The sequence below is a fragment of the Topomyia yanbarensis genome, chromosome 2 (genome assembly GCF_030247195.1).
Source record: "Topomyia yanbarensis strain Yona2022 chromosome 2, ASM3024719v1, whole genome shotgun sequence".
Lineage (NCBI taxonomy): Eukaryota > Metazoa > Arthropoda > Insecta > Diptera > Culicidae > Topomyia > Topomyia yanbarensis.
Window position 1 is genome coordinate 106,709,848 of NC_080671.1, and position 27,240 is coordinate 106,737,087.

At 39.4% G+C, this 27,240-nt stretch overlaps 3 protein-coding genes across 7 annotated transcripts; 2 read left to right on the forward strand and 1 right to left on the reverse strand.

Moving 5' to 3' along the window:
- Positions 1 to 5,846: 5,846 nt before the first annotated feature.
- Positions 5,847 to 7,813, reverse strand: LOC131679120 (uncharacterized). Of its 3 annotated transcripts, none has more exons than XM_058959703.1 (3): positions 7,727 to 7,813; positions 7,627 to 7,667; positions 5,847 to 7,569 (listed from the first exon to the last, which is right to left on the reverse strand). In XM_058959703.1, exon 3 carries the CDS (start codon positions 7,553 to 7,555, stop codon positions 5,987 to 5,989), a length of 1,569 nt encoding a protein of 522 aa, XP_058815686.1. In that variant the 5' UTR covers positions 7,556 to 7,569; positions 7,627 to 7,667; positions 7,727 to 7,813; the 3' UTR covers positions 5,847 to 5,986. The 3 variants fall into 3 exon arrangements, with proteins under 3 accessions (XP_058815686.1, XP_058815688.1, XP_058815687.1); XM_058959705.1 differs by having other exon boundaries at positions 5,847 to 7,557; positions 7,727 to 7,749; XM_058959704.1 differs by lacking the exon at positions 7,727 to 7,813 and having other exon boundaries at positions 7,627 to 7,719.
- A 1,792-nt stretch (positions 7,814 to 9,605) lies between these two features.
- Positions 9,606 to 12,071, forward strand: LOC131679122 (cyclin-dependent kinase 8). Of its 3 annotated transcripts, XM_058959711.1 has the most exons (9): positions 9,616 to 9,727; positions 9,808 to 10,021; positions 10,085 to 10,336; positions 10,395 to 10,584; positions 10,894 to 11,107; positions 11,164 to 11,443; positions 11,505 to 11,543; positions 11,605 to 11,649; positions 11,719 to 12,071. In XM_058959711.1, exons 2-9 carry the CDS (start codon positions 9,815 to 9,817, stop codon positions 11,992 to 11,994), a joined length of 1,503 nt encoding a protein of 500 aa, XP_058815694.1. In that variant the 5' UTR covers positions 9,616 to 9,727; positions 9,808 to 9,814; the 3' UTR covers positions 11,995 to 12,071. The 3 variants fall into 3 exon arrangements, with proteins under 3 accessions (XP_058815692.1, XP_058815694.1, XP_058815693.1); XM_058959709.1 differs by having other exon boundaries at positions 9,606 to 10,021; XM_058959710.1 differs by having other exon boundaries at positions 9,616 to 10,021; positions 11,511 to 11,543.
- Positions 12,072 to 24,973: 12,902 nt separating this feature from the next.
- On the forward strand, positions 24,974 to 27,190 carry LOC131679132 (CDK5RAP3-like protein). The gene is made up of 4 exons (XM_058959727.1): positions 24,974 to 25,081; positions 25,148 to 25,322; positions 25,385 to 26,483; positions 26,871 to 27,190. Exons 1-4 carry the CDS (start codon positions 25,076 to 25,078, stop codon positions 27,106 to 27,108), a joined length of 1,518 nt encoding a protein of 505 aa, XP_058815710.1. The 5' UTR covers positions 24,974 to 25,075; the 3' UTR covers positions 27,109 to 27,190.
- Positions 27,191 to 27,240: the final 50 nt, after the last annotated feature.

Genomic DNA, 27,240 nt, shown 5'->3' on the forward strand with positions numbered 1-27,240 from the left:
TTTCACAAAATAATTCCTCCAGGGGTCGCCCATTGCTTCCTAAAAATAAACCGTTATATGGCTTTTGTAGGAAATTTAACACAGAAACAAAGTCTCGAAAACTACGAAACGATCTGACGCTTGAGAAAAAAGTTATTAAGCTAAAACCAATTGATGCTCTAACGATTGATAAAATATTCATTTTTTCTAGCACCACTGTTGTTGGTTGTTCAATTATATGCAATTTTGTTTTGATCTTCTCTTAATGTGTTTAAATCATTTTTCTATACTCTTTGGCCACTTCGCAAAAGTTTTGAGGGATAAATTGAGTCTTCTTTTGTAAATAATAAGAGAAATTTAAAGATTTTGTATACAATTCGACCGTCAGCAGCAGTGATGCTATGAAAAGGAAAATTTTCATTAATCTTCAGGGCATCAATCGGTTTTTGCTTAATAACTTTTTCCACAAACATCAGATCGTTTTGTGGTCTTCTAGAGTTTGTTTCCTTGACAAATTTCCTATAAAAATCAGACATCTATTGTTTTTTAGGAGGTAACGGGTGACTCTTGGAAGAATTAATTTGCAAAAGACGTTTTCCCCATACGAAATCCCATGTAAACTTTAAACCGTGGGCGCAAAAATATAGTTTCACCGATCGAACTAAAAATTTGCAGAGTTGTTCTGGGAGCTAAATGGGACCCAAAAAGTTACTCGGAGCGAAATTTTATTTTTTTCATATAACCATGTCCCACTCTAATGATCATGTCTACTCGATAGTTGTTGCACATAAACATTCGAATATTTCGATATTTTCATGAAATTTGAAGAAAAGATTCACGCGCCCTTTCTTTTACATTGGATTTCTATGCGCCCATTTGCTGAGCCCTATTAAAAGGTATACTGTCAAGCTCGCCCATTTACCCAGCCCTACCCAGCAAGACAGAGTCAGTTTAGCCCATTTACCGCGCCCTTCTGAAAATTATGTACACGGTTTAGCCCTTCCGCAAATGGTGGTTGCTGAAGGGCGAAATCACGACTGGGATGCAAATTGGGCGTAAGCATTTTTTTAGTTTCTACCCACTAAAAGCACATAGGAATTAAATTCTTTGTTATATTGTCATAAGGTTTAACGAAAAATGCTTCCGGAAAAACACGGTCATAAAGTAATTTATACCTACAATAAAAACTACATTTAGAAAACCTTCGCCGAATATTGAAACTGATTTTTCTCCATTTGAGTACATTGCGACTTAGGCCCTAATGAAAGATCTGTGTCGATTTTAGTTATTCTTCTACAGACATTTCAAAAAAACATGTGGCATCGCTGAGTATATCCGTCAGAGTATAGTTACTATATTCATAGTTAGGCGGAGACACCGAGCCCCCCAGATAAACTCATTTCGGAACCGGTTCGGATTTCTGAATGGAGTCATTATGGATTCCAAATCAAATGCAACAACCGATTCCGACTCAGAATCGGTTGTTGCATTTGATTTGGAATCCATACTGACTCCATTCAGGATTCCGAATCAAATTCCGAATGGTTTGACCGGGCCAGTGAGCAAATTTTCTTGCACACGGTAAAAAAACTTTACCCATTTTATGTATTCAAATTGCCCATTTTCGGAAGTTATTCGAACTGTCAAAAAATGGGTATTTTTTTGTTTCTAACATTGAGTACTTTTTATCCATTTCACAACTACTCGATGAGGTAATGTCAATGGGTATATTGATCTTGATAATGGGTGAAAAATTCTTAAGCATTATTTCAAGCGAGTTAACCTGCAAACTAAGGATCGTAGTGGAATCTGCAAATTATCGCCCTGCATCGGAGTCCGTGGCGGAAACGGAACATTTCAGTAATGCTCCGAAAACAACTACTGAGGATGTTGAAAATATTCGCCAGTTCGGCATTTTTGGAGCAGCCAAAAGAACCAGCCATCAAAAATATATCCAGTTGGCGGTTTTATTATGTTAAGTAGTTTTAGAATAGGATTTCTATCTAGATTTCCATACTTTCATGAGGAAACAATCCCAGTAAAGTTCAGCCGGAAATGAACTGGAATTCTGGCTGGTTCCAGTTCGTATTCCGGCTCCAGTGCAACAACCGATTCTAACTAGAATCGGTTGTGTCACTGGAGCCCGTGTACGAACTGGAACCAGCCAGAATTCCAGTTCATTTCCGGCTGAACTTTACTGGGATAATGTGAAATGAATGTTATTTTATTTTTTTTAATTCAGAAATAATTCAATTGACAGTATTTTTCATTCTGGCGCGAATTTCATGAATGGGTATTTTTTACGCATTTTGTTGTAACAGTCCCAGTAAAGTTCAGCCGGAAATGAACTGGAATTCTGGCTGGTTCCAGTTCGTATTCCGGCTCCAGTGCAACAACCGATTCTAACTAGAATCGGTTTTGTCACTGGAACCAGCCAGAATTCCGGTTCATTTCCGGCTGAGCTTAACTGGGGTTCTGCGAAAAATAATGGGTGAAACATACGCAGGTTGACGGACAAGGTCTGTGCTCATTTATGGACAAACGCTTTACCCATTTAATGGGTTATTCCACTTTTATTGAAAATGAGTAGTTTTCTACGCATTAATGGGTACTTGATTTTATCAGTGTAGGGCGAACTCGGTTTCGCTCAACACTGATAAAATCAAGTACCCATCAAAGCGTAGAAAACTACTCATTTTCAATAAAAGTGGAATAACCCATTAAATGGGTAAAGCATTTGTACCCATAAATGAGTACAGACCTTGTACGTCAACCTGGGTATGTTTCACCCATTATTTTTCGCAGAACTGTTACAACAAAATGCGTAAAAAATACCCATTCATGAAATTCGCGCCAGAATGAAAAATACTGTCAATTGAATTATTTCTGAATTTAAAAAAAATAAAATAACATTCCTTTCACATTATTGTTTCCTCATAAAAGTATGGAAATCTAGATAGAAATCCTATTCTAAAACTACTTAACATAATAAAACCGCCAACTGGATATATTTTTGATGGCTGGTTCTTTTGGCTGCTCCAAAAATGCCGAACTGGCGAATATTTTCAACATCCTCAGTAGTTGTTTTCGGAGCATTACTGAAATGTTCCGTTTCCGCCACGGACTCCGATGCAAGGCGATAATTTGCAGGTTCCACTACGATCCTTAGTTTGCAGGTTAACTCGCTTGAAATAATGCTTAAGAATTTTTCACCCATTATCAAGATCAATATACCCATTGACATTACCTCATCGAGTAGTTGTGAAATGGATAAAAAGTACTCAATGTTAGAAACAAAAAAATACCCATTTTTTGACAGCTCGAATAACTTCCGAAAATGGGCAATTTGAATACATAAAATGGGTAAAGTTTTTTACCGTGAAGACGGTTACAGGTGTGCACATTTTTTTCTGTGTGTGAGTGCGGTTGTCATTTTTCTTTGATTAAGCCGAAAAAACAAGAGGATATGAAGAAGAAAAGCACAAACAAATGACGTAGTGGGCCTTTCTGTTGCCATAAGTTTTCTTTCGGTTCGGTCATAGTTAATTTAATCGGTTTGTTCGAAGTAAAAAGTGCCCCTAAGTGTTCTAATAGGCAGATCCGAGGTGAAGGTCGGCTTTTTCTCAATTTTCATCGTGCGCAAACAATCAGGATGCTCGTTCGTTCACTTCAAGGGCCCCGGCCGCCATGCTTAATTTTGCAAGTATTAAACTAATACACTCAAAAGTGTCAAATGTTCCCACCTTTCTCCCATCTTGGGTTTCGCTCGCGTTTTCTGGCAAATTTTGACAGGAATCGAGCAAAACCCTGGCATAACCCGGACATAAACTGTGCAAAAATCCTGGCAATTCCTACCTGGTAGAATTTAGCACGAATCGAGCAAAACATCTGACAAAGATGTGGCAGGAAGCGTGCAGAGATCTTGGCTGTATACATTTCTGGCTTGATTCTGGATAAAAGCCCACTGAGACGTCCAAAAATATGTTTCAAAATCGTTCAACACGGGTCCAACGATGGACGTTTATTGAACGGTTATTTGGACGTTGTCCAAATTGGTCCAATGAACGTCCTTCATTGGACGATTTTGAAACCAACCGTTCTTAGAGGGAGCCCACTGAGACGTCCAAAAAATTGTTTCAAAATCGTTCAACACGGGTCCAACGATGGACGTTCGTTGAACGGTTATTTGGACGATGTCCAAATTGGTCCAACGAACGTCCTTCATTGGACGATTTTGAAACCAACCGTTCTTAGAGGGGAGTGAGCAGCATCGGTTGGTTTAACCGCTTTTATCAGAAACGGTTGTTGCATTTGAGCGAATTCGTTGCCAGAATTCTCGCGCAAAATGCTCGCAGAAACGCTGCCAGCATCAATTTCGCTTTGCTCAATTTTTGCTAACTTTCTGCTTGCCACGCTGACCGGGAAAATTTGCTCACTGGCCCTCCGCACGGTTAAATAAAACAACCTGTAGAATAAGTTCTTTTAACTTACTTTTGAGTTGTGCGTCGCTTTCGCACTTATTAGTGTTGTCAAAAACAAAACGAGAGATTCGACTCAGTCGAGGTCTTCCGTGGAGGAACGTACTTTTGAGTTAGGCAATCCATTAGACGTTTGTTTGACAATTCAGCGGTGGGTTCTGTCAACAAGTCTATTCCTGCGAAAAGAAAAACTCGTCCGACAAACAACTTTGTTAGTCCGATTCGTTTGATGTTGGATCGAATTAACGATATTGTCAGATGTCGCACCCCTCGGAGTAACGTCAGAATAAGTAAACAAGAAATAATCAGCTGATCAGAAATGTCTCATGGATTGCCTAGTTGTTTGGGGTATACTCAACATTAGGTAAATTCAACTTATGGCATATTCGTTTTTGACAGTGTACTACACCGGTGTAGTCGGTGCTACACTCATTCAAACTTGGGTGTAATCAGTCTTTCTCTTTCTTTGCACTACACCGGTGTAGCACCAAGAAAAAACGAAAACGCCATTAAATTTGTGTATAAAAAACCTATCAATGAGTTGTAATTTTTGTCGTGGTTAAATGGAAACTACCTTCAACACGGTTTACCTAATTTTAAGTTCCCCCACGATACCACGAGATTGAGTCAAAGGAACTCAATTTTAGGTAGTTTTTCGTTTCCGTGCGGATAAAGACTCGACACGTCAATCGTTTGTTTACCGTTTATCTGTCAGTGTCATTCCAATCGAGCACGAGACCTGTCAATGGCCCTCGTTCCAGTCGTAGCGAATTTCTTTGGATTCTTTATCCTCTGCAGAGGGATCCCAGTATAGTTCAGCCAGAAATGAATTGGAATTCTGGCTGGTTCCAGTTCGTATACCGGCTCCAGTGACACAACCGATTCTAACTAGAATCGGTTGTGTCACTGGAGCCGGAATACGAACTGGAACCAGCTAGAATTCCGGTTCATTTCCGGCTGAGCTTAACTGGGATTCAGCGTCTTTAAGCTGTTCGCACACGAGGCGACAGGAAACACGCCACAAAAATATTCACTATGGATTTTGTTCTACCTATTCCAACGCTGTTGCTCGTTGGAATAGGTAGAACAAAATTCATGGTGAATATTTTTTGTGGCGTGTGTCCTGTTGCCTCGTGTGCGTACAACTTTAAGGCGCAATACTTCAAGCGTGTGCATGCATGATGGATTGGCAATGAACACGACAAAAAACGATTGTCGCTGGTTGGAATTTCCACGGGCCCTATTCTCACAGTCACGTCACCTAGTGACTAGAGGAAAATTTCCTTCTAGTCACCAAGTGACGTGACTGTGAGAATAGGGCCACTCTCAACTGTAACGAAAATATTGAAAACAATAAAAAAAGAAATAGACTTCTAAATAATCATTTAATACATGTGCATTATTTCTTACTTTAAAACTATATAATAGTATGCCCTACACTGCTTATAATAATTATCCTATGTTCTATAGGATTTCCTATCCACATGGGGCTGATTTGCCATGCTAGCCAGTATAGGAAGTACTCTAATCTACGTGTATCTCAAATAACGGATTAAATTCCTTGGAATTTCCAAATCCTCCAGTCGTCGCACGAAAATAAGATCTCTTTTTCGTTCATCTTCATCAATTGAGTGCCATACCGCTTTTCGCACCGTGTCCCTGGACTGTCTAAGGAGAGAAAATTGTTCAAACTTGAATCCTTCGCAATTTTGCACTATCGCCAGTGTTCCGTATTTGAGGAGAAGCTTCGAGTACATGGTTTTCTCCAGATTAGCAGGCGTGAGCCACCGTTCGTTCATAAACACATCAGTACAGAAACTGATGATTGGCTCGAAGAACTTCCACTGCGAATCTAAATCAGTCGAGGATGACGTCATCCTTAGTAGAACGGAATCCGCTTCAATCGACGTGATGTCGATTATTTTATTCGCGATCGTTTTGTATCGCATAAGTTCAGTCGTGCTCATAATTTCATTCTGATCCGTTTCATCAATTATTAGGGCATTTTTTATCATATCCATGGTCTCGGCTAAGTGATCCGAGAAGAAGTACGCAAGATGTTTTACAAAGTCGAGATATTCCAGCAGCATGCGTAGTTTTTTCTCGTTGTCATTCTCACGAATCGCAGCTACGCTCAAAGCTACCAGCTCGTTCTGTATTAATGAGTGGCTGTATATGACTTCGTAATTCATGAAATCATCCTGCAGTCGTCGAATGCCCTCGTCATCTGCAAGCAGTAGGGCAAGAAAGTGGTACAGATTGCGATTAACCCGATCACTAAATCTGCTTGTCAAATACTGATCATTTGGTCCTTCAAGTAACTCTCTAGCTAGCCGGCACTTACTGGGGTTCTTCTCCCACAATAATGCAGTTTCAACGAAATATGGAATTAGCGATGTAGACCGATAGCTAAGAAGCGCTATTGCATAAATATCTTCTAGTAAATATTTCTGTTGGTACTGCTGTTTGATGTTAACGTGATTGAAAAGTATCTTGAAACAAGCCACTTTGGTTTTCATGTCGTAGTTCCCTCGAGCAGCCAACAAACTCAATGTGTCGACATCGTTCTCTGAGCGAACAGAGGCATCCGCTCGAGCTATGTAAAGTAGATAAATCAAAATTTCTACACTACCAAATTCTACAGCCGAATGCAATGGTGTTTCGCCGGCGAAATCCGTAGCATTTACATTCGCTCCGTTGGCCACTAACAGTTCCACTAGAGGTACATTACAACGTTCCACAGCCACATGCAGGGGCGTCACGTTCTCGTTGTTAGCTACGTTGACGAGCGCTGAATTCTTGGCAAGAAGCAGCTCCACAATTTCGGTCGGTACATCTTTCAGACAAGCTAGAAACAACGCAGTTCGGCCCTCATAGCAACGTGCCGTCACGTCAATATCTGTTCGCGATATCAACAGCTCTACACACTCTTCGCTTCTGCTGGCCACTGCATGATGCAGCAAAGTCCAATTGTGATTATCCCGGAAGGTGCCTACTTTAATCGTCTTGTTTTTGTTAGACTTACGCTGAAGGCACTGTTGCAGAGCGACAGGATCGCCGGTGGCCGCAGCCTGCCAGATATTTTTGCCGGAGGACATACCTTGCGAATAGACTGAAGTGAATTATAATTACCTTCAATATTTCGGCAAACAAATTCTAATGCCCTTACCACCGTCCTAAGGAGAATGGATCATGATTATTGCACAAATTCTGTAAAGGATTTGAGATATTATTTTTATTAAAACGGCATTGAGAAATGTTTTGTTTACCTAAAAAATAATAAACGGCAATTTTTGGCGATTTAACGTCGGTAATGCAGTTGTTTTTGCTCTGAATGTAACCCAGTTAAGTTCAGCCGGAAAAGGAGCCGGAATACTAGCTCGTTCCCAGTTAAACCCATTCCGGAACCGGTTAGGATTTCTGAATGGAGTCAGAATGGATTCCCACTGAGACGTCCAAAAAATTGTTTCAAAATCGTTCAACACGGGTCCAACGATGGACGTTTGTTGAACGTTGTCCAAATTGGTCCAACGAACGTCCTTCATTGGACGATTTTGAAACCAACCTTCCCACTGAGACGTCCAAAAAATTGTTTCAAAATCGTTCAACACGGGTCCATCGATGGACGTTCGTTGAACAGTTATTTGGACGTTGTCTAAATTGGTCCCACGAACGTCCTTCATTGGACGATTTTGAAACCAACCGTTCTTAGAGGGTTAGAGGGTTCCAACTCAAATGCAACAACCGATTCCGACTCAATCGGTTCGGAATCGGTTGTTGCATTTGGGCTGGAATCCATACTGACTCCATTCAGGATTCCGAATGGTTTAACCGGGTTCTAACACACTGAGACGTCCAAAAAAATGTTCCAAAATCGTTCAACACGGGTCCAACGATGGACGTTTGTTGAACTGTTATTCGGACGTTGTCCAAATTGGTCCAACGAACGTCCTTCATTGGACGATTTTGAAACCAACCGTTCTTAGAGGGGCAGTATGAATTCCATATTTAAGTTAGGTTTTGTGCCCTTAACGCACAAAGTGGTTTAATGCAATTTTCCTTGATGGGAATTAATATTACATAATGAATTCCAGCTCAAATGCATCAACCGATAGAGTCGGAATCGGTTCTTTTCTTTGAGCAAGATTCCATACTGAATCCATTCAGGATTTCGAACCGGTTCCGGAATGGATTTGACGGATAATTGGGATAAGTTGATGTGGCGGCGCTAGTGTTTTTCGTATATTAATTCAAATGTTTACACACTTTTTTTTTTAAATTTTTGTTCGATCATGAATGTCTGTTCTCTGTGCTAATTAGTTAAGTACAAACCAGCACCAAATTGCAAACTGTTAATTCTCTTTAATTCTCAACAAACATGTGATTACAGCGTAAAAGCCAACTCAAAATTTACTTTGAGCGGAAATTCTGAAAAAACCGCTACTCGGCAATCACAGATGTTGGTGCGAAATAGAAAAGTTTTCTCTATCATTGACTGTGTTCGACCTGTACCGGTTTGTCCAGAATTCTTTTTCAATGAGAATTTTGACAGTTGACTTTTACGCCGTAATCATATGTTTTTCGAGAATTTTAAATAATTGCAGACGAACTAATGATGTTGAAACCTAATAGACAACCCAAGGAATGTACTTGTTGCATCAAACTAAAGAAACCCTATAAGAACGGTTGGTTTCAAAATCGTCCAATGAAGGACGTTCGTTGGACCAATTTGGACAACGTCCAAATAACCGTTCAACAAACGTCCATCCTTGGACCCGTGTGGAACGATTTTGAAACAATTTTTTGGACGTATCAGTAGGAATGCAGAGCAACCTGGCAGTGCAGGAGGCAAATATATTCACAGGGTCCAAAATATGTCTAAATTAGGTTGGTTACCCTAGTTAGTCTTATTCAAATGTTACGCTTACCCAGTAAAGTTCAGCCGGAAATGAGCCGGAATTCCGGCTGGTTTGTTAATATTCCGGCTCCAGTGAGACAACCGATTCTAATTAGAATCGGTTGTCACTGGAGCCGGAATACTAGCTGGAATTCCAGCTCATTACCGGCTGAACTTTACTAGGAAAGTTTGTTTATCGCTGTCACTAACGCCACTAAGGACCTTTTGAATAAGTATTCTTCAAATTTTGTTTACGTTTTTGCGATTTCATGATTAGTTTTGGCCGGAAAATAATACCTAAAGCTATAATACATTATTCGCGTGAATAAAACTACGTGTTACAAGCTGTTGTTAGAACGATATAATAGTCTATGTAGTAAAGTGAAAGACTAGTATTAAAAATACTTAATAATCAATCAATTTCATTGATTTCTAATTCTGTGCTATGAGCAGCGCTGTTATGATGGATTACGAATTCAAAATGAAGACTCAACAGGAACGAGCGAAAGTCGAAGATCTTTTCGAGTACGAGGGCTGCAAGGTTGGTCGCGGTACATACGGGCACGTCTATAAAGCCCACCGGAAAGAAAGCAATGATACAAAAGATTATGCACTAAAGCAAATAGAGGGTACGGGTCTGTCTATGTCTGCTTGCAGGGAGATTGCGGTAAGAATCTTATTTTGAAAAGTTACCCAACTTATATTAATGTTTGATTATTATTGTTTAAAGTTACTTCGAGAGTTAAAACATCCGAATGTGATAAATCTCATCCGTGTATTTTTGTCGCACACCGATCGAAAAGTTTGGCTGCTGTTCGACTATGCTGAACATGACCTGTGGCACATCATTAAATTTCACCGTGCGGCTAAAGCCACTAAGAAGCCGGTTATGGTCCCAAAGGGTATGGTGAAAAGCTTACTCTATCAAATTTTAGATGGAATTCACTACCTTCACAGTAACTGGGTCTTACATAGAGATTTGGTGAGTTATATTACTTTAAATGAACGATTGGTAGTAACTTGAATATTGGTTCTCTCAGAAACCAGCTAACATTCTTGTAATGGGTGAAGGAAATGAACGAGGCCGTGTTAAGATTGCAGATATGGGTTTCGCCAGACTGTTCAATGCACCTCTTAAACCATTGGCAGATCTGGATCCGGTCGTTGTGACTTTTTGGTACCGCGCACCAGAGTTATTGCTGGGAGCTCGTCATTATACCAAGGCTATTGGTGGGTCTTAGGGACCATTCATAAATTACGTAACGCAAAAATTGCCCAAAATTGACTCCCCCCTCCCCCTATGTAACAAATTGTCACAAATTTTTCCATCCCCCCCTCCCCTATTACGTAACTAATTCCAAGAAAAAAATTTTTTTCTTCGATGAAAACGTTACGTAACGATCTAGTTAACACCCCCTCCCCCCTATGTCACAACTTGTCGTACCCCCTCCCCCCCTAAAAGCGTTACGTAATTTATGAATGGTCCCTTATCCAACTGCATATCAACCAAATATTACTACTATTTTCTCAACGTTGTAGACATATGGGCTATTGGATGTATTTTCGCCGAACTACTGACATCGGAACCGATATTTCATTGTCGTCAGGAGGATATCAAAACCAGTAACCCTTATCATCATGACCAACTGGATCGAATCTTCAACGTAATGGGATTCCCACAGGACAAAGACTGGGAGGATATAAGAAAAATGCCAGAACACCATACACTCACAAAGGACTTCAAGCGGTCCAAGTAAAAATCTAGGTCTCTAAATTCATCAAACATCTGATTCAATTTTTTCTTGCTAGTTACGCTAATTGCTCTTTGATCAAGTACATGGAACGTCATAAGATCAAACCGGATAGCAAAGCATTCCATTTGCTTCAGAAGCTGCTTCTGATGGATCCCAACAAGCGAATAACTTCCGAACAAGCGATGCAGGATCCTTATTTTTCAGAAGATCCGCTACCAACAGCAGATGTGTTTGCGGGGTGCCCGATTCCTTATCCAAAACGCGAATTCTTAACCGACGAAGACCAAGACGACAAAGGTGAAAACAAGCGTCAGCAGCAACAGCAACAGGCAAACGTGAGTGGTTTTGGTAGTGGACATGCACCTATTATTTAACTGAATACACATTTTTCAATAGCAACAGCAAACGCAACAGAACCAACAGCAGCAAAACAATGTAAGAATATTAATCAGGAAGATGAATCAGCACGTTACTAATTTAGTATTTTCACATACAGCATCAAGCTCAGCAACAAAATCAGCAGCAGCAACAGCAAGCGAATGTAATTACGAAAATCTAACTGCGGGTAAAAACTTGAACTAAACTTTTTTCTTATCACTTGCGGTAACAGAACCAACAGCAGCAGCAGCAACAACAACAGCAACAGATGCAGCAGCAGCAGCAGGCACAAAATGCTGCGATGGACCACAGTGCAGCAAAGCGAGTTCGAATGTCGGGTCCAAACGGTCAATCAGGCAGTGGGATGAATCAGCAAGATTACCAACAGCAGGCACAGCAAGCTGCTGTGGCAGCTCAGCAGCAGCAGCAACAACAACAACAGCAACAACAGCAGCAGCAAATGATGTTCAACAATTCTCAGCAGGGCGGTTTCCAGCAGAGGTATTAATTGCACGGTAAGTTAATTCTTAGCAGATCATCATCATTATTAATTGGATACAACCAAAACTATCATTCTGAATACAATCCGCACCGGTCACTTTCTATCAAATGCAATATTGTGAATTTCCTGAGCAGTCGCTTTTAGCGTTCTATAAGAATGTACCATACTTGTACAATTTACAATTCATGATTGTCTTGAGTCAGGTTCGATCCATGAGTTACATGCAGGTAAATGTAAATGCGTCAATCAAGTAAGATTTGAGACAAATCAATAACCGGTAATGACAATTTTTCAATTTTAACCATGCCAAAACGATAGGCTACTGTCAAACACATATTCCCGCTTCGTTTGTTGATTCTGTGTTGATATGACTAGCTTGAAACTAAAGTCGCTGAACATACACGAGAAATACGCATTGTTTGGTCTGAGTGCAATGATGGTTATATCAACCATTGGTTCAAAAATTATGCGATTAAAGTGTAGTAGGCTCTAGAAGGTGTGGAGGTGGGCTGGTTCAGAGGGTAAGGCGCTGGTGTCCTATGCCCCTTATGGCACTATGTTTGAGCGCCATCCACGGAGGAATCTTAATGGACAGTCAGTAGGATCGTAGGATTAGCTCTGCAATTGTTTTGTACATTAATAATTGGCTGTGAAGTGGGTGGGTGATAGGCTTTTCGAAAGTTGATAACGCTAATGTAGTTAGCGATAACGGAATCCTTGTTGAACTTCTCCAAGTCGGGAGGGACCGGCTGTATGAATCAATCCACTGCGTGATCTATACGATCTTAATGGAAGAAAAATGCCTTTGGACTGGTTAGGTGGGCGCTTAAACCCTATCTACATGAACGTGTTGTGTTCACGATGAATAGCGTTTAACGGCGCCCAAAACCGAGTGTTAAAATAAAGTAAATCGGTGTCTTTCTGCTCTTAAACTGGAAGGTGCCTCTTTCTTATACTTGCAAACATTAAAATGGTGACGAAGAGTCAAAGGATTACGCGTGAAAGTCTACCTTCATCGGTTCAGTAGAACCATATGTACCAAAAACGTCCTTTGGGTAATTATCTTGAGTGCTTACGATCCGTGTTCAATAACAAAAATATTCCTGAGGCAAGTCGAACGAAAGTCGCTGTTTATTACAGTTAGTGTTTTTACTTAAAGGTTCGACAAAAAAGATGACAAAATGGTACAGAAGACTCGGTTTTATGAGCGTTGTCTGGGCAAGGATGCAGTGGAAGATTTCATTATAGATGTAAAACTGTTAGCTGAAAATTTTAGTTTTAGCGCATGAGACCGAGTCGATATTAAAGTAAAGGAAAAGTTGATGGAGAAAAAAGAACCGTTGCTTGAAGAGTTGGAGAGAATTCCTAAATCAAGAGAGCGTCTCGTTCGACGTGCGATGTTGTTGAAACAACTTAACGAGAGAGTGCGTGCCAGAATAGATGATCAATTTGGCGGCAAATAGAGGATATCAGCGTTACTATCGCAGTCGATCAAGCTCGCGCCCAGATTGGATCAAATACAAACAAAGCAATTAGGGGTTCTTACCGAGGGTCTGCCCCAAAGGGAAAAAGAGCGTGTCCGGATAAGAATAAGAAGTGTGGCAGATTTGACAAACGCAAAACAGATTCAAAATAATCTGCATAAAGTGTATGCATGTCTGCACAGTAATATTTTTGGTGGCAAACGCTTTGAGAGGCTGAAAGCACTAGTTTCTATATTCAAAACATTGTTTTAATTAATTTCGTTTTTATTAACCTCTTTTTTGGGAAGTGAATCAGTATTTACGCAATGTCGATCTTGTCAATCGTAAAGCCAAAACTCTCGCTTTGCGTATGCCTATACCTTATCTTGTACGTCTTGGGTTTTCACGTCATTTGCAGTTTGACAAGACCATAATTTCATGTTGGAACGTTCTATCCCTGAGAATGATCATAGGAAAGGCAATCCCTCGGGTCTTACACGTGCAATAAAAGTGTCATTACTAAGTAATGGCATTTCTGAACTTGCATGAGAACTCCGGAATGGTTGTATACCGTTCCCCCGAAAGCCATTTCCCAGAAAGCCATCCCCCAGAATTACGTATCCCAGAACGTACCATTCCCCAGAAAAAATTTCCCAGACTGTACCATTCCCTAGAAAGCCATTATCCAGAATGCCCCATTAACCAGAAAGTCATCCCCAGAATACCTCATTCCCCAGAAAAGTTTATGTTTTTATTCATTTTTTGTGATGATACCAAAGGTTTGCACATTATCTAAGTCAACGAACTGATGCGGTGTAAAGCTGCGGAGGATGTACCGTTAAAAACAGGAGCCTCTCGCAAGCAAACCTTTTATCCACTTGTATAACTGGTTTACTAAAACATAGGAATTGATTCCTTCTTTTAAACATGAGCAGTTCTTTGAAATTGTATGCCAATTAACTCTTACACGCAAACTAGTGATCTTTTCGTCTGCCCGATTTATTCAAACATGAGTGTTGATTACTTCTTTCGAGCTTTCCTAAAATCTATATCAAAATCGAAATGAATGCTCATCCCACCAACCGGTTTGGTGGGTTTTTAGAGCATTTTTTGTTTTGCATTGGCAATGTTTCGCACGCAAATTTACGATAAGCTCGGTTTACTCAAACATGTGTCACTAAATACATTCGAAAGTATTTCCATAGCTTATACCAACTGGTACTTATACCATAGGGTAACGACATAATACTCTACAACAATATATATTTTTATTTGGACTTATCGCACTTGCGACTATGACGTAGGGTTGCCACCTCTGGAGAGACTTTGACCCGGAGATTTTCACTGATCTGGGGGGTGGTGGATTTTGAGTGGAACGAGACAGAAATTGGAATCAAAGCGATTGCTAGGCATTTTAGAGCACTTTAATCGCTTTTTATTACCACGTTAAAACTGTAATTTTTTCACGATTGAGAACGATTTTGTCGGTTTAATGTGGTGTAGTATTTCACTTCCCCGACTAAGTGCCAAGAACACAAAAGCACCAGCTACTCTCACTGTGGATGTCGAACGAGCATTGCTCTCCTCCACAACTAATAGGAGAAGGAGAGCAAAGGAGGCAGAGCTGCGACATCACACTATGTGGTGTCGGTTATTCGTCACCAACAAATTTAATTTCGCGACAAAGGGGCAAAACTCACCTCCCTAGCCCAGTTAAGGATCGCTGCTGGAGTAGCAACAACACCGCAAGAACTCGTTTGATGTTGACCTATGTCGTGAATTTTGCCAGGCTAATGAGCGCTCTCCATTGAGCCGTCCATACGCGGTAAACTTGATCGGGTGAATGAAGAACGACGCTGAAATTCTTTCGCTAATCCACACACATCGGACAGTCTCACACGCATACATGGGTAAGCTATTATCCCGATGCTAGTTTCGGATTCTTGCACTCACAGAATATTGCTCTCGCTCAATCTACCGCGATTATTATACGCATACATGCACTCACAGGTAGGAAGGTGAGCGAAAGGTAGATTGTGAACTCGGATGTTACTTTCTCGAAGCACGCTGTGGACCTTTTCGTACCCGTTCGCTTGATGTGATTTTTTAACGCATACATACACTCGTAGGTATAAAGCAAGCGGCGATACATTTGGCGGTATTAGTGCTCGTATTAGTTTTTGCTCGTTTCAAAGTCGTATAGAATATGCAATACGAGGGCAAATGCACATACAGAAGGGAAATGAAATGCCCATATTCACCAAACTTCTTATTAAATATAAAACTACGCCAACACGTAATGCGTTTTGCTTTATGTACATCCAGGCTTTATTCCCCACATTCTTCCTCTTCTCTACTCTTTGCAAAACCACGCACACTAGGCTAAGCTGCTTCTTGATTACGAACTTGTTTAAGGATCTCTTGTGAGGCCTCATGATTATTTGCTGCCATTAAGGCATTAAGTTTATCAGAAAATTCTTTCACATTCTAAAGTACCTTCATGAAATTTACTAAATCTCCAATCTAGATGTTTTTCGATAAGGGACAATTTTCGCTGTTTTTGGTTATCTATGATACTGGAATACCAGTATTAAGAAGGCAACCATTCAAAAGATTCATGCTGAGTACAGTAACAGACAAGCGAATAAAACGTATTCCTTAAAATTTATACTTAGCTATACTGCCCATGATCGCAGATTTGTCCCGTTTTCTATGGGCTTTCGTACCTTAATGGGACTGATTTGCGATCATAGACAGTTAATGCGCCGAGCACTACAAGGTAGTCACTTCCAACATTCAGTAGACTAGTCGTTGGTCTCAATAGCTTTCACCCACAATTGATTAGTCGACTTTTCATCGGAAATCAAATTGATTTGATTAGCACTTTGTTATATCTCCCTTCCGTTAGATAACTTCAAATGTGACGGTCTACTTTTTGATAGCGACTTATAACAACTTATCAATTAGCAAAGAACTACATATTACAGCCATCTGTAGAAAATATGCATTTTACAATTCATTTGTCCAAAATTTGGTTTCACCACACTTCAAATTAAATATAAATACATCAACCGCATTGCGCTTTCACTCTTATATCTATGCTTTATTTCCCATTCCCATTCTTTACTCCTAGAAAAAAATGATGTTTCGATAGGATAGCGATCACGCAATTAAATTAGCACTGCAGTTAGAACTGCTAAAGGATCATATGTGCTCACATTCTCTGGTTTCATCATAAATCATGTATAACAGTCTGCACTTCAAAGTAATCTAAAAAAACGAGCTATAAACTTGTATTATTAAATTTTATCAAACTAATGATTAACAGTTTCCTCAAAATTTATTTCTTCTATCAAATATTTTTCATTCTAAGCAGTGATCGCATTTCAATTGATATATTAAGCTTGTAAAATTTAATGTTTTCCTGAGTTTTGACAGATGAAATTCAAACATCATCCTGTGCAAGCTATCAATATACCCTGCGTACTCTGCCTTTCCAAGGAAGCTATCGAAAAAAATCTTTCCCGTCGGCACTTTTTTTACTTTCATCTTTTGGCCAATTCAACTATCCAAATTAAATAACCATATATTCATCGAAACTCAAAATTATTTTATGTAAACGCCTATTTGCAAGGAAACTTTGTATTCGAAAATTTACTTTCTAGTTTTCAACTGGCAAATAAGTCTCGTCCGCCTTTCGGTTGTAATCCTAGTGAATACTAGTCACACAATGCTAATTCCAGTCATTTGCAAGTTTTTCCATTTAACACTCATATATCTAAACGACATAACCCCCAGTTTTCGTTTTAGATTTTGAGAGAATCTTGGCCTATCTCTTGAAACTCTTGAACTCTTTTAATTCAGAAGCAAACCAGAATACTCTTTTGTTCCCAAGAAATAAATATTCTTTGAAATTTTCTCCGCCCCTGCTGCGAAAGATTCAAACAAAACTAAACCTTCATTTCGCTGAGAAAAAAATGCTTTCTACTTCTTTAGCTATATTTTTATTTGGTCCTCCGTACAGAAATTCCCCTTCATTCTTCCGTCTGTAAATATATTGTTTCGTCTTAATTCTCTTTTTTTTAACTTAGCTCTTGCTCTTCCGTCCAGAAGCTTTCATACAACGCTGTGCTGCCCTTCCGTCAGCAAGCATTTTCATTTTTTATAGCTTATCTCTCGCCCTTCCGTCGAGGAGTTTTCATATAGAGCTATGCTGCCCTTCCGTCAGCAAGCATTTCTTTTTTTTTTCAACTCAGCTCTCGCCCTTCCGTCGAGCAGCTTTCATACAACGCTGTGCTGCCCTTCCGTCAGCAAGCATTTTCATTTTTTATAGCTTATCTCTCGCCCTTCCGTCGAGGAGCTTTCATATAGTCCTATGCTGCCCTTCCGTCAGCAAGCATTTCTTTTTTTTTCAACTCAGCTCTCGCCCTTCCGTCGAGCAGCTTTCATACAACGCTGTGCTGCCCTTCCGTCAGCAAGCATTTCTTTTTTTTAACTCAGCTCTCGCCCTTCCGTCGAGGAGCTTTCATATAGTGCTATGCTGCCCTTCCGTCAGCAAGCATTTCTTTTTTTTAACTCAGCTCTCGCCCTTCCGTCGAGCAGCTTTCATACAACGCTATGCTGCCCTTCCGTCAGCAAGCGTTCATTTTTTTTTTGCAACCTACCTCTCGCCCTTCTGTCGAGAAGCTTTCATGCAACGCAATACTGTCCTTCCGTCAGCAAGCGTTTTTATTCGACTTCTACCTTCCGTAGAGGAGAAGTTATTGTGATATAATTTCACTCATACCCGAAACACGGCACTTATTTTTCGGAAATTTTTTCTTACCTAATGGGAGTGTTGACTACGCCATTGTCGTGAATTTTGCCAGGCTAATGAGCGCTCTCCATTGAGCCGTCCATACGCGGTAAACTTGATCGGGTGAATGAAGAACGACGCTGAAATTCTTTCGCTAATCCACACACATCGGACAGTCTCACACGCATACATGGGTAAGCTATTATCCCGATGCTAGTTTCGGATTCTTGCACTCACAGAATATTGCTCTCGCTCAATCTACCGCGATTATTATACGCATACATGCACTCACAGGTAGGAAGGTGAGCGAAAGGTAGATTGTGAACTCGGATGTTACTTTCTCGAAGCACGCTGTGGACCTTTTCGTACCCGTTCGCTTGATGTGATTTTTTAACGCATACATCGACACAGATCTTTCAATAGGGCCAAAGTCGCAATGTACTCAAATGGAGAAAAATCAGTTTCAATATACGGCGATGCTTTTCTAAATGTAGTTTTTATTGTAGGTATAAATTACTTTATGACCATGTTTTTCCGGAAGCATCTTTGGTTAAACCTTATGACAATATAACAAAGAATTTAATTCCTATGTGCTTTTAGTGGGTAGAAACTAAAAAAATGCTTACGCCCAATTTGCATCCCAGTCGTGATTTCGCCCTTCAGCAACCACCATTTGCGGAAGGGCTAAACGGTATACATAATTTTCAGAAGGGCGCGGTAAAAGGGCTAAACTGACTCTGTCTTGCTGGGTAGGGCTGGGTAAATGGGCGAGCTTGACAGTATACTTTTTAATAGGGCTCAGCAAATGGGCGCATAGAAACCCAATGTAAATGATAGGGCGCGTGCATCTTTTCTTCGAATTTCATGAAAATATCGAAATATTCGAATGTTTATGTGCAACAACTATCGAGTAGACATGATCCTAGTAGATATTGCTTATCATTTATATAATAGAACCGCCGTTTAAAGAATAATTTTGTGAATAATAACCGTACGCCCGGTTGTGTCAAAAAATGTAAGTTTAGCCTTTATATTCCATATGAGAAGAAGGGCCTAAGTCGAAATCTCGAAGAAAATGCATGTTTCGCCGTTTTGTTTTCTTTAATTATAAATCGAACTAAAAACCATTTTAACTAATTTTCACCTCAATCTTGTAGTATTTTTGTCGCATAATGTCATAATAGCGAAAACGCAGTTTGTTTACATTTGCGATTTAAGCCCTAATGAAAGATCTATGTCGACATACACTCGTAGGTATAAAGCAAGCGGCGATACATTTGGCGGTATTAGTGCTCGTATTAGTTTTTGCTCGTTTCAAAGTCGTATAGAATATGCAATACGAGGGCAAATGCACATACAGAAGGGAAATGAAATGCCCATATTCACCAAGCTTCTTATTAAATATAAAACTACGCCAACACGTAATGCGTTTTGCTTTATGTACATCCAGGCTTTATTCCCCACAACCTAGTCAGTTGGATTAGAATAAATCTGCCAGACCTTAGTGCAGCTGGTGATAAGCACCACTAAGAGTGAAATGATTTGGTAAAATTGCAGTAAAATAACTGTTTTACGCCATTTTGAGCGACTTAGTGGAATGCAACATTTCAATTGGAGCACATAGCGAAATATTACTTTCCTTAACCCTCCGGAAGTTGCACATATGGCTTACTTACAGCCGCTGGTACCCTAAGACGATTTCGTTAGATTTTCAGAGCAGCGTGCACTCAGTGCACTAGCGCGACTTCCGAAAGGTTAATTTGTAGTAAATTTTATTTGTTTTTCATTTTGATTGCTTTGTGAAAGAAATTAGCAATATTTGGTGAACTCTTCGCCACCTTGAAACGAAGGGTTAGTCGGGAAAAATAAATCTGAACCAGAGTAATAGTTAATTTACACTTTTTAAATATTTTGTAAAGAATCAATTAATTCCAAAAAAATTAACCTATGCTTCTTCCCACCAAACCCGGAGAAATTGATGTAAAACCCGGAGACCCGGAGATCGCTCCCGAAAACCGACGCCACTATGACGCCACTGATATAGGCGCAAGTATACGGGGGATAGACAAGTAAAAAAATTGTTCGTGGGCGTGAGTGTTTCAACGTTGTTGGTTATAGACAAAAGGTCTGGATTGAGGAGAAGCCGAAAACCGGAAGCCGAAACGATGATAAAAAGCGTGGCTAATAGTTTCAAGCGGAATACCAACCGCTCCTACTGGGAATGTCGTGGAGTTCTGTATGAATTATCTGGCGGAATTTTTCTTGTAACCGGGACTGTCAACTAGGAACGTCTTCTTGGTATAGCCGTCATATGAAGACGATCAATAAAACGCATCAAATAAGAAACTTCGATCGTAGTCACTACAGATACTTTATATAACAGACTTGCGGAGAGAAAAATAGTAAGACTAGCAACCATGAATGTAAACTGGCATCACGGAAGCTCCCATAAGCTTTGCGTGGGCTTCCTCTTGTACTTCCCCTCTCAAAACCATCATGCTCAGCCCCCTGTCAAGAATGGCGTCTCTGTACAGCCAGCATCACTGCCATGAAAATCAAAACAATAATTTTGGATCGAATCATTAAAAGCTGTATTTGGTTACTAAGTGCCGATTTTCTGGATGATATGGTATCTAATCATCCCGAAAGATACAAAATGTCGTGTGGAATGCTTCAATATTGCGCATACTTCTTTGTTTGGGGCTTTATAGCTATAACGCCCCATATATGTAGGTCGCTGTCAAACTCCATATGTTGATATAGGGTTGCCAGGGGGCTGATCATGCTCGTTTGGCTGCACTTTTTTGACACTTTACTAGTCTGTATATAAAGTGTCTGTAGTAGTCACTAATCACTATCTCGAAAGACTCTAAATAAACATTGCGTAACTTTAAAAGTAATTCCAAATATTCCAAAAAATGAAACTCAAAGGAGGGAAAATATATTCAAATAAAAAATATTCATAGCGCTTTAAAAATTGTCCTAGCTTCTGAACAAGATTATCCTGCTTGACACAATATCGTATGACATAAGACATATTTATAAGTACCATTTACTTTCGAGTGTATTTAGTGCCACATGTTTGAGTAAACCGAACAATCGGGTGGATCGTACTTTTACGTACGAAACATTCCAATGCAAAAGATGGATAAATACTCTAAAAACACACCAAACTGTTTGTCAAAATGTCTATTCATATCGATTTTTATATCGATTCAAGGAAAGCTCGAAAGAATATTGCTATTGTCTAATGCTGCTAGCAGTGCACTCTTCGAGGGGAGCATATGACCAACATTCTGAAAAATGATTTTTGATTTTCAGCAAGATTTTTTCCCACTTCAAAAACAAAATGTCTGGGGAATGGTTATATATGTGGAATGAACTTCTGAGCATTGGTTCATTCTGGATATGGTTTTCTTGAGAATAGTTCTTTCTGGGGAAAACATTTCGGTATTTTAGTTTCTGTGGAAAGCCAGCAAATTCTTTGTTTTAATTCGGAATTAATAATGTCCTAAATTCCGGTTTCAACACAATGCAAATCATTTCAAATGTGACCGATTCGAAAGCGAAGAATGTCGTTCGATGGAAGTGGGAAGGAGTAGTACAATTGAAAAAATCAAATCAATAAAAAAAAGTAAAACTTTTTTGGGGAATGACTTTCTGGGAAATGGTGCATTCTGGGGTATGGAATTCTGGGGAATGGTACATTCTGGGAAATGACTTTCTGGGGAATAGTATATTCTGGGGGATAATATTCTGGGGAATGGCTTTCTGGGGAATGATTTTCGGGGGAATAGTATACAATCCTCCGTAATTACTCGCCTTACATTATCAAAAGTGACATTACTAACGCCTCGTGTAAGGGGTCCTATTGTGTGCAGTTTGTAAAATAAAAGTTGGCTATACTCAAATCTAAGCCCAAAATTGCCCAAATCAAATGGTTTTTAACAGGAGGTGAAAAGGTGGCTTTATTATAGAACAGAAGAAATCATTTTTCTTACGGCCAATTTCTTCACTTGGATGAAAACCGATTTTCGTTGAAAACCGGTTTTCGGCTAATTGGGCCATTAAGCTATATAGTTTTCCGTTCTATTCGATACATTTTAGGTCCAATATACATAATATAACATCATTTCAAAAAAAATTCGTTGTTATACTTAAAAACGAACTTTTTGTTTTTTAAAATAAATCTTATGTAAACTTGGCAACCATACATAGGAAAACTGCGATTGTTTACATCTGGCCTATCAAGACAACATGCAAAATGAAAAAAAACTATATGCATTGGATGGTGTTTATGTCAAATTAAAATAACCCTGCGGGAAAACTGGGAAAACATGTATTATTTTTTTCTGACGGGGCATCATTTGTCGTGAAATTCGATGTGTCAAATCGTTCTGATAGTGTCAAATCCAGACTGTCAAAATATTTCTTTATTTTTAATTTTAATATTATTTTCACGTTTCCTGAGTTGGAAAAAACATTGTTGCAATCACGAAAATCAGCTTTATCGATGTATGTGATAAAAAAAAGATTTTTTTCTCTCATTTAATGACCCAATTCACCACCAGCAGCCCGAAAACTGGTTTTCACCGAAAACATGTTTTCATCCAGTACAGAAATTGGCCGTTAGCATTTTCTTTTAAAAAAATCTCAAATCATCGAAGAAATATGCAAAATATAAAAACGACAATGCATTCTACTACTCAGCTAATTGAATTAACGCTTAAAACACATTGAGTGTGTCCATAACTCTTTTTGAGACGTAAAAAAATAAGTTTAGTAAAAGGCCAATAAATAATTCGACGTCTCAGCAAAGGGCCAAAAGTAAACGAAATCTTTCGAGTTTAATATCCAGTAAGCAATGTATGCTTGCCAAATACATAAAAACCCGTACGAGGTTAAATCAACGTCGTTGGTTAAATTGCTTCAATATTTTGATTGGTAATCAAATTGGGAGAAATCAGTAGAACTAGAACTTTTCTCAATCCTGTTCGTCTAATTTAATAATACTTTAATCAAATGCGCGTGAAATTATGCTATGAACATTTTAAATGTGTACAGGATACTTTCTAAAACATAAAAACATACGCTCAAAAAAATTTAAACGTTATGCCTATTGATTGTACACATAGATTTTTGCAATTAGCGGAGGCAGATAGACACTGCCCAGTTAAACTCATTCCGGAACCGGTTCGGATTTCTGAATGCCCTCTAAGAACGGTTGGTTTCAAAATCGTCCAATGAAGGACGTTCGTTGGACCAATTTGGACAACGTCCAAATAACCGTTCAACAAACGTCCATAGCTGGACCCGTGTTGAACGATTTTGAAACAATTTTTTGGACGTCTCAGTGGGTGGAGTCAGTATGGTTTCCAAATCAAATGCAACAACCGATTCCGAATCAATCGGTTTCAGAATAGGTTGTTGCGTTTGATCTGTAATCCATACTGGTTCCATTCAGGATTCCGAATCAAATTCCGAATGGTTTGACCGGGTATTTGCTGGTACATAAACCTAATGTGTGTATTTACAAGACATAATAATCTTACATTCACATTTCATAACTATAGGGCACATCCTTAATAAACATCTTACGGTTCAGGAACCTAACGACCTGTTCAGGCTATCATCCAAACCATATGTGGAATCTTAGGACTATATGGGTTAAAGCTCGTGTATAATATTTTTTTTATTAGGGATAAAAACCCGATTCTATAACAATACGCACATACAACTTATGTGAGCGCATACATAGTTTATACAGTTAACACATAGAAGGTATGTGTGCGCGTGATAGCATTAGCATTAATACTAATGCCATCATGCGCACACATACCTTCTATGTGTCAACGAGAGATTTCTTCATATGGATTTTAAGGTGAAGATATGTGGAAGCCAGAAACGCACGCTTGTTGCTAGGCACCGACGCACTTGTTTACATCGCGAAAAAATGGAATTCGAAGTGAAAATTCAAACGCACAAATAAGTTTTCGGACATTTTCCTTCGGTCATCTGTACATTGGCAGAAAATTTGAAATTTAGTTAGTAAACGATTAAAGTTTCGCGGTTTTTTTTCAGTGGTGTGTGATTAAAGTGCAATTCAAAAAATGTTCTGAAAATGGGAAGAAGAAAAATAAGTGTTTTGAAAGGAAAACCCCAAGTGAAGAGGGGTGATATTTTCGCACAAAATAAGAGCTACAGGTGGAAAACTCGGGTTGATTGTATAGGAAAATGTTCTAGCTTCCTCAAGTGGCAGTTTTGTAATACATCGGCAAGGTTAGTGTATTGAAAAACGTATTTTTATATTTGCTCATGTCAGATACATGGTTAGGCAGGGGAGAGGGGTGTGTGCGGCGTAAGAGCTATGTTGTGGCTCGCATGTATAATGCCCTTAAGTGGTTTGAAGCAAATAGAATTAACGTTTGGATTTTTTTCAGTGTACATAATAGCCAACTGCTGCCAAAAAACATTCGAAGTTTGGCAAAGGGCCAAAAGTAAACGGCCAATGTGCTATACAGTGAAAGTAAAGGGTCAATAATCTTTTTTGAGCAAAAGTCCGCTCGAATCAAGTAAAATCTCCAAAAATTAATGCATGTTATCAAAATATAGATCAAACTACAACGAATAACGAATGTGTGCATTGTTTTGATAAAATTCGTTTTGTCATTTTGTTTATTGGCCCTTTTCAAAAAAAACCGTGAAATAGTAAATTATTGGGGTTGTACTGTATGCCTGTCAAATCACAAAATGCAAACAGCGGATACGTGGACAGTTTATTTTGATTTACCTTTCTTCTGTACTAGTACGATTCAGTTTTTAACTTGAAATGAACGTAAGTAACCCATATTATGCAGTAAATTTAAAACAAAATGCTAAGAATATCTGTGTTTTCTGCCAGGAAGCTGATATTCCTATCGATATCCACGCCGGCAAGCTGCAAGACTGGCTAGTATCGCGTCGAATTGTAAACAAGAACTGGCACCAATATGTTCGTGAAGTCCGTAGTAAAATTAGCAATGCTCTCACCGATATGCCAGCTCACGATGGACTTGTTCAGCTGCTCAAGGGAGCTCGTAGGTTGCCAACGTAAACGGTCGGAATATTCGAAGTAATTTTTGGTTTTCCTCTTTACCAGACATAAACTACTTCCACTGCCAGCAGATAATCGATATACTGAAAACGACGGAAGCCGATTCTAGGAATGTGTTTGGACGTTATGGAAGTCAGCGAATGAAGGACTGGCAAGATATTATTCGGCTCTATGAAAAGGATAGCTTGTATCTGGCTGAGGCCGCACAAATACTAGTGAGAAACATTAATTACGAGATTCCAGGCATTCGAAAGCAGATCAAACATTTTGAACAGTTGAGTGTTGACTCAGAGAAGAAAATTGTGGATCTGCAGCGATCAGAGCGAGCCGTTCACGGTGAATACAAAGCATTGTGCAAACAGCTCGGTATTGTCGGCGAGAATGTTCGACAAGAACTCGTGGCGAAGGTTAAGGAATTACCGGATATGTTGAACAAAATAGCCGCCACGGTTCCGGAATTGAAAAAAGCAATTGAACTGTACACTGCTTTCTTAGGAACTGAGGAGTGTGTGTCGGTTCTGCGACACGTGGCCACCGCGGGAAACACGACGGTATACGAGTTTCTCTATTCGGAACCACCGCTCTCCGTTGAGCCGCCCCCAATAAAGTTTGTAATTGAAGAGGAAGCCGCTGCTGTGTCTGATAACGCTATCGATTTCGGCGACAATGGAGGAGAAATTGATTTTGGCGATAGTGCTGACATAGATTTCAACGTCGATACGGGAGAGATCAAACTGGAGGCTGGAGAAATTGATTGGGGAGCTTCGGAGGAAGCAGCATCTGAACCTAACGAAGAAGGCATTGATTTCAGCATATCACTGGAAGAGAGTGGTATTGTTGTCGAAAGTGCGGGAAATGCCGGGGGAGTGGCAAAGGGGGACGAAGCGTACAGTATATGCGATTCGCCAGTATATCGGGAACGATTCATTAATGAACTGTTAGAGCTGGAGTCATTTCTCAAGATGCGCATGTACGAGCTAAGTACCGCAGATAGTGTGCACATTTTGTCGTTAACCATGATGGATAACTTTCCGGATCACGATGCCAAGAGTCTATCGCAGATGTTGGCTCAGGTCGACGTGGTTTACAGCAATATTGACAGCAAGCAAATTCAGCATCTGCACCAGATTAAACATTCGCCGAAGTGAGTATGGTAATTTTCTGGTACTAAATTGGTTCTCTAAATCCATTCACCGCGAGAGACAAATAAAAAAGCAAGGTTCTCACTTTTTACGATTACGACATTACAATTGAAAAAATTGTTATGTTACATTAAAACATAGCTTGATCTATACTCATTAACAATAGGAACTAGTTTGAATGTGTTCAAGCAAGTTTTTACAGTATGGCGCGAGGAATGGGTTAAACAATATAATCCCAAAAGAACCTGTTTCAAAGTGAAATTGAATGCTACGAACGAATCCAATTACTATTTCCTAGTTCGAATAAGTAAAATAACGTAATAATACTATCAACCTTCTAAATTACTGTTCTTCTTACTGCTGGCTTTATTTAACTAATTTCTTTTTAGATACGTGGACATCCTTAGCTCTAAACTGAAACAAAAACTGGTGGCCATCGACAAAATGAAGGATACGGAAAAACTGATGCATGAGAAGGCAATTAATTTTCGCCAACAGAGTATTGATTTGAAGCCTACCCTTACCAAGATCATTGAGCAGACCGGAATTTTACAGGGTCACATAGAGAAAGATATTTCCAAACGCTACAAAAACCGGGTTGTCAACCTGATGGGGACCAATTTGTAAAGTTTAAAGGTGGGAGTAAAAATATATGACGCTTGATAAGAAAATGCAGTGATATTTTTTCTTAAATGCGAATTTTATCGATTGTTTATTGTTTGTTTGCCATGTTTTTTTTTGTTTTGGATGAGAGAAACT

Bases quoted from the DNA above. Each gene is read 5' to 3' on its own strand.
- LOC131679120 (XM_058959703.1), bottom strand. From the start codon at position 7,555: ATGTCCTCCGGCAAAAATATCTGGCAGGCTGCGGCCACCGGCGATCCT.
- LOC131679122 (XM_058959709.1), top strand. From the start codon at position 9,800: ATGAGCAGCGCTGTTATGATGGATTACGAATTCAAAATGAAGACTCAA. The intron at 10,022-10,084 runs GTAAGAATCTTA...TATTGTTTAAAG, and splicing joins CTGCTTGCAGGGAGATTGCG to TTACTTCGAGAGTTAAAACA. The intron at 11,108-11,163 runs GTAAAAATCTAG...TTTTCTTGCTAG, and splicing joins AAGGACTTCAAGCGGTCCAA to TTACGCTAATTGCTCTTTGA.
- LOC131679132 (XM_058959727.1), top strand. The intron at 25,323-25,384 runs GTAGGTTGCCAA...CCTCTTTACCAG, and splicing joins TCAGCTGCTCAAGGGAGCTC to ACATAAACTACTTCCACTGC. The intron at 26,484-26,870 runs GTGAGTATGGTA...ATTTCTTTTTAG, and splicing joins CAGATTAAACATTCGCCGAA to ATACGTGGACATCCTTAGCT.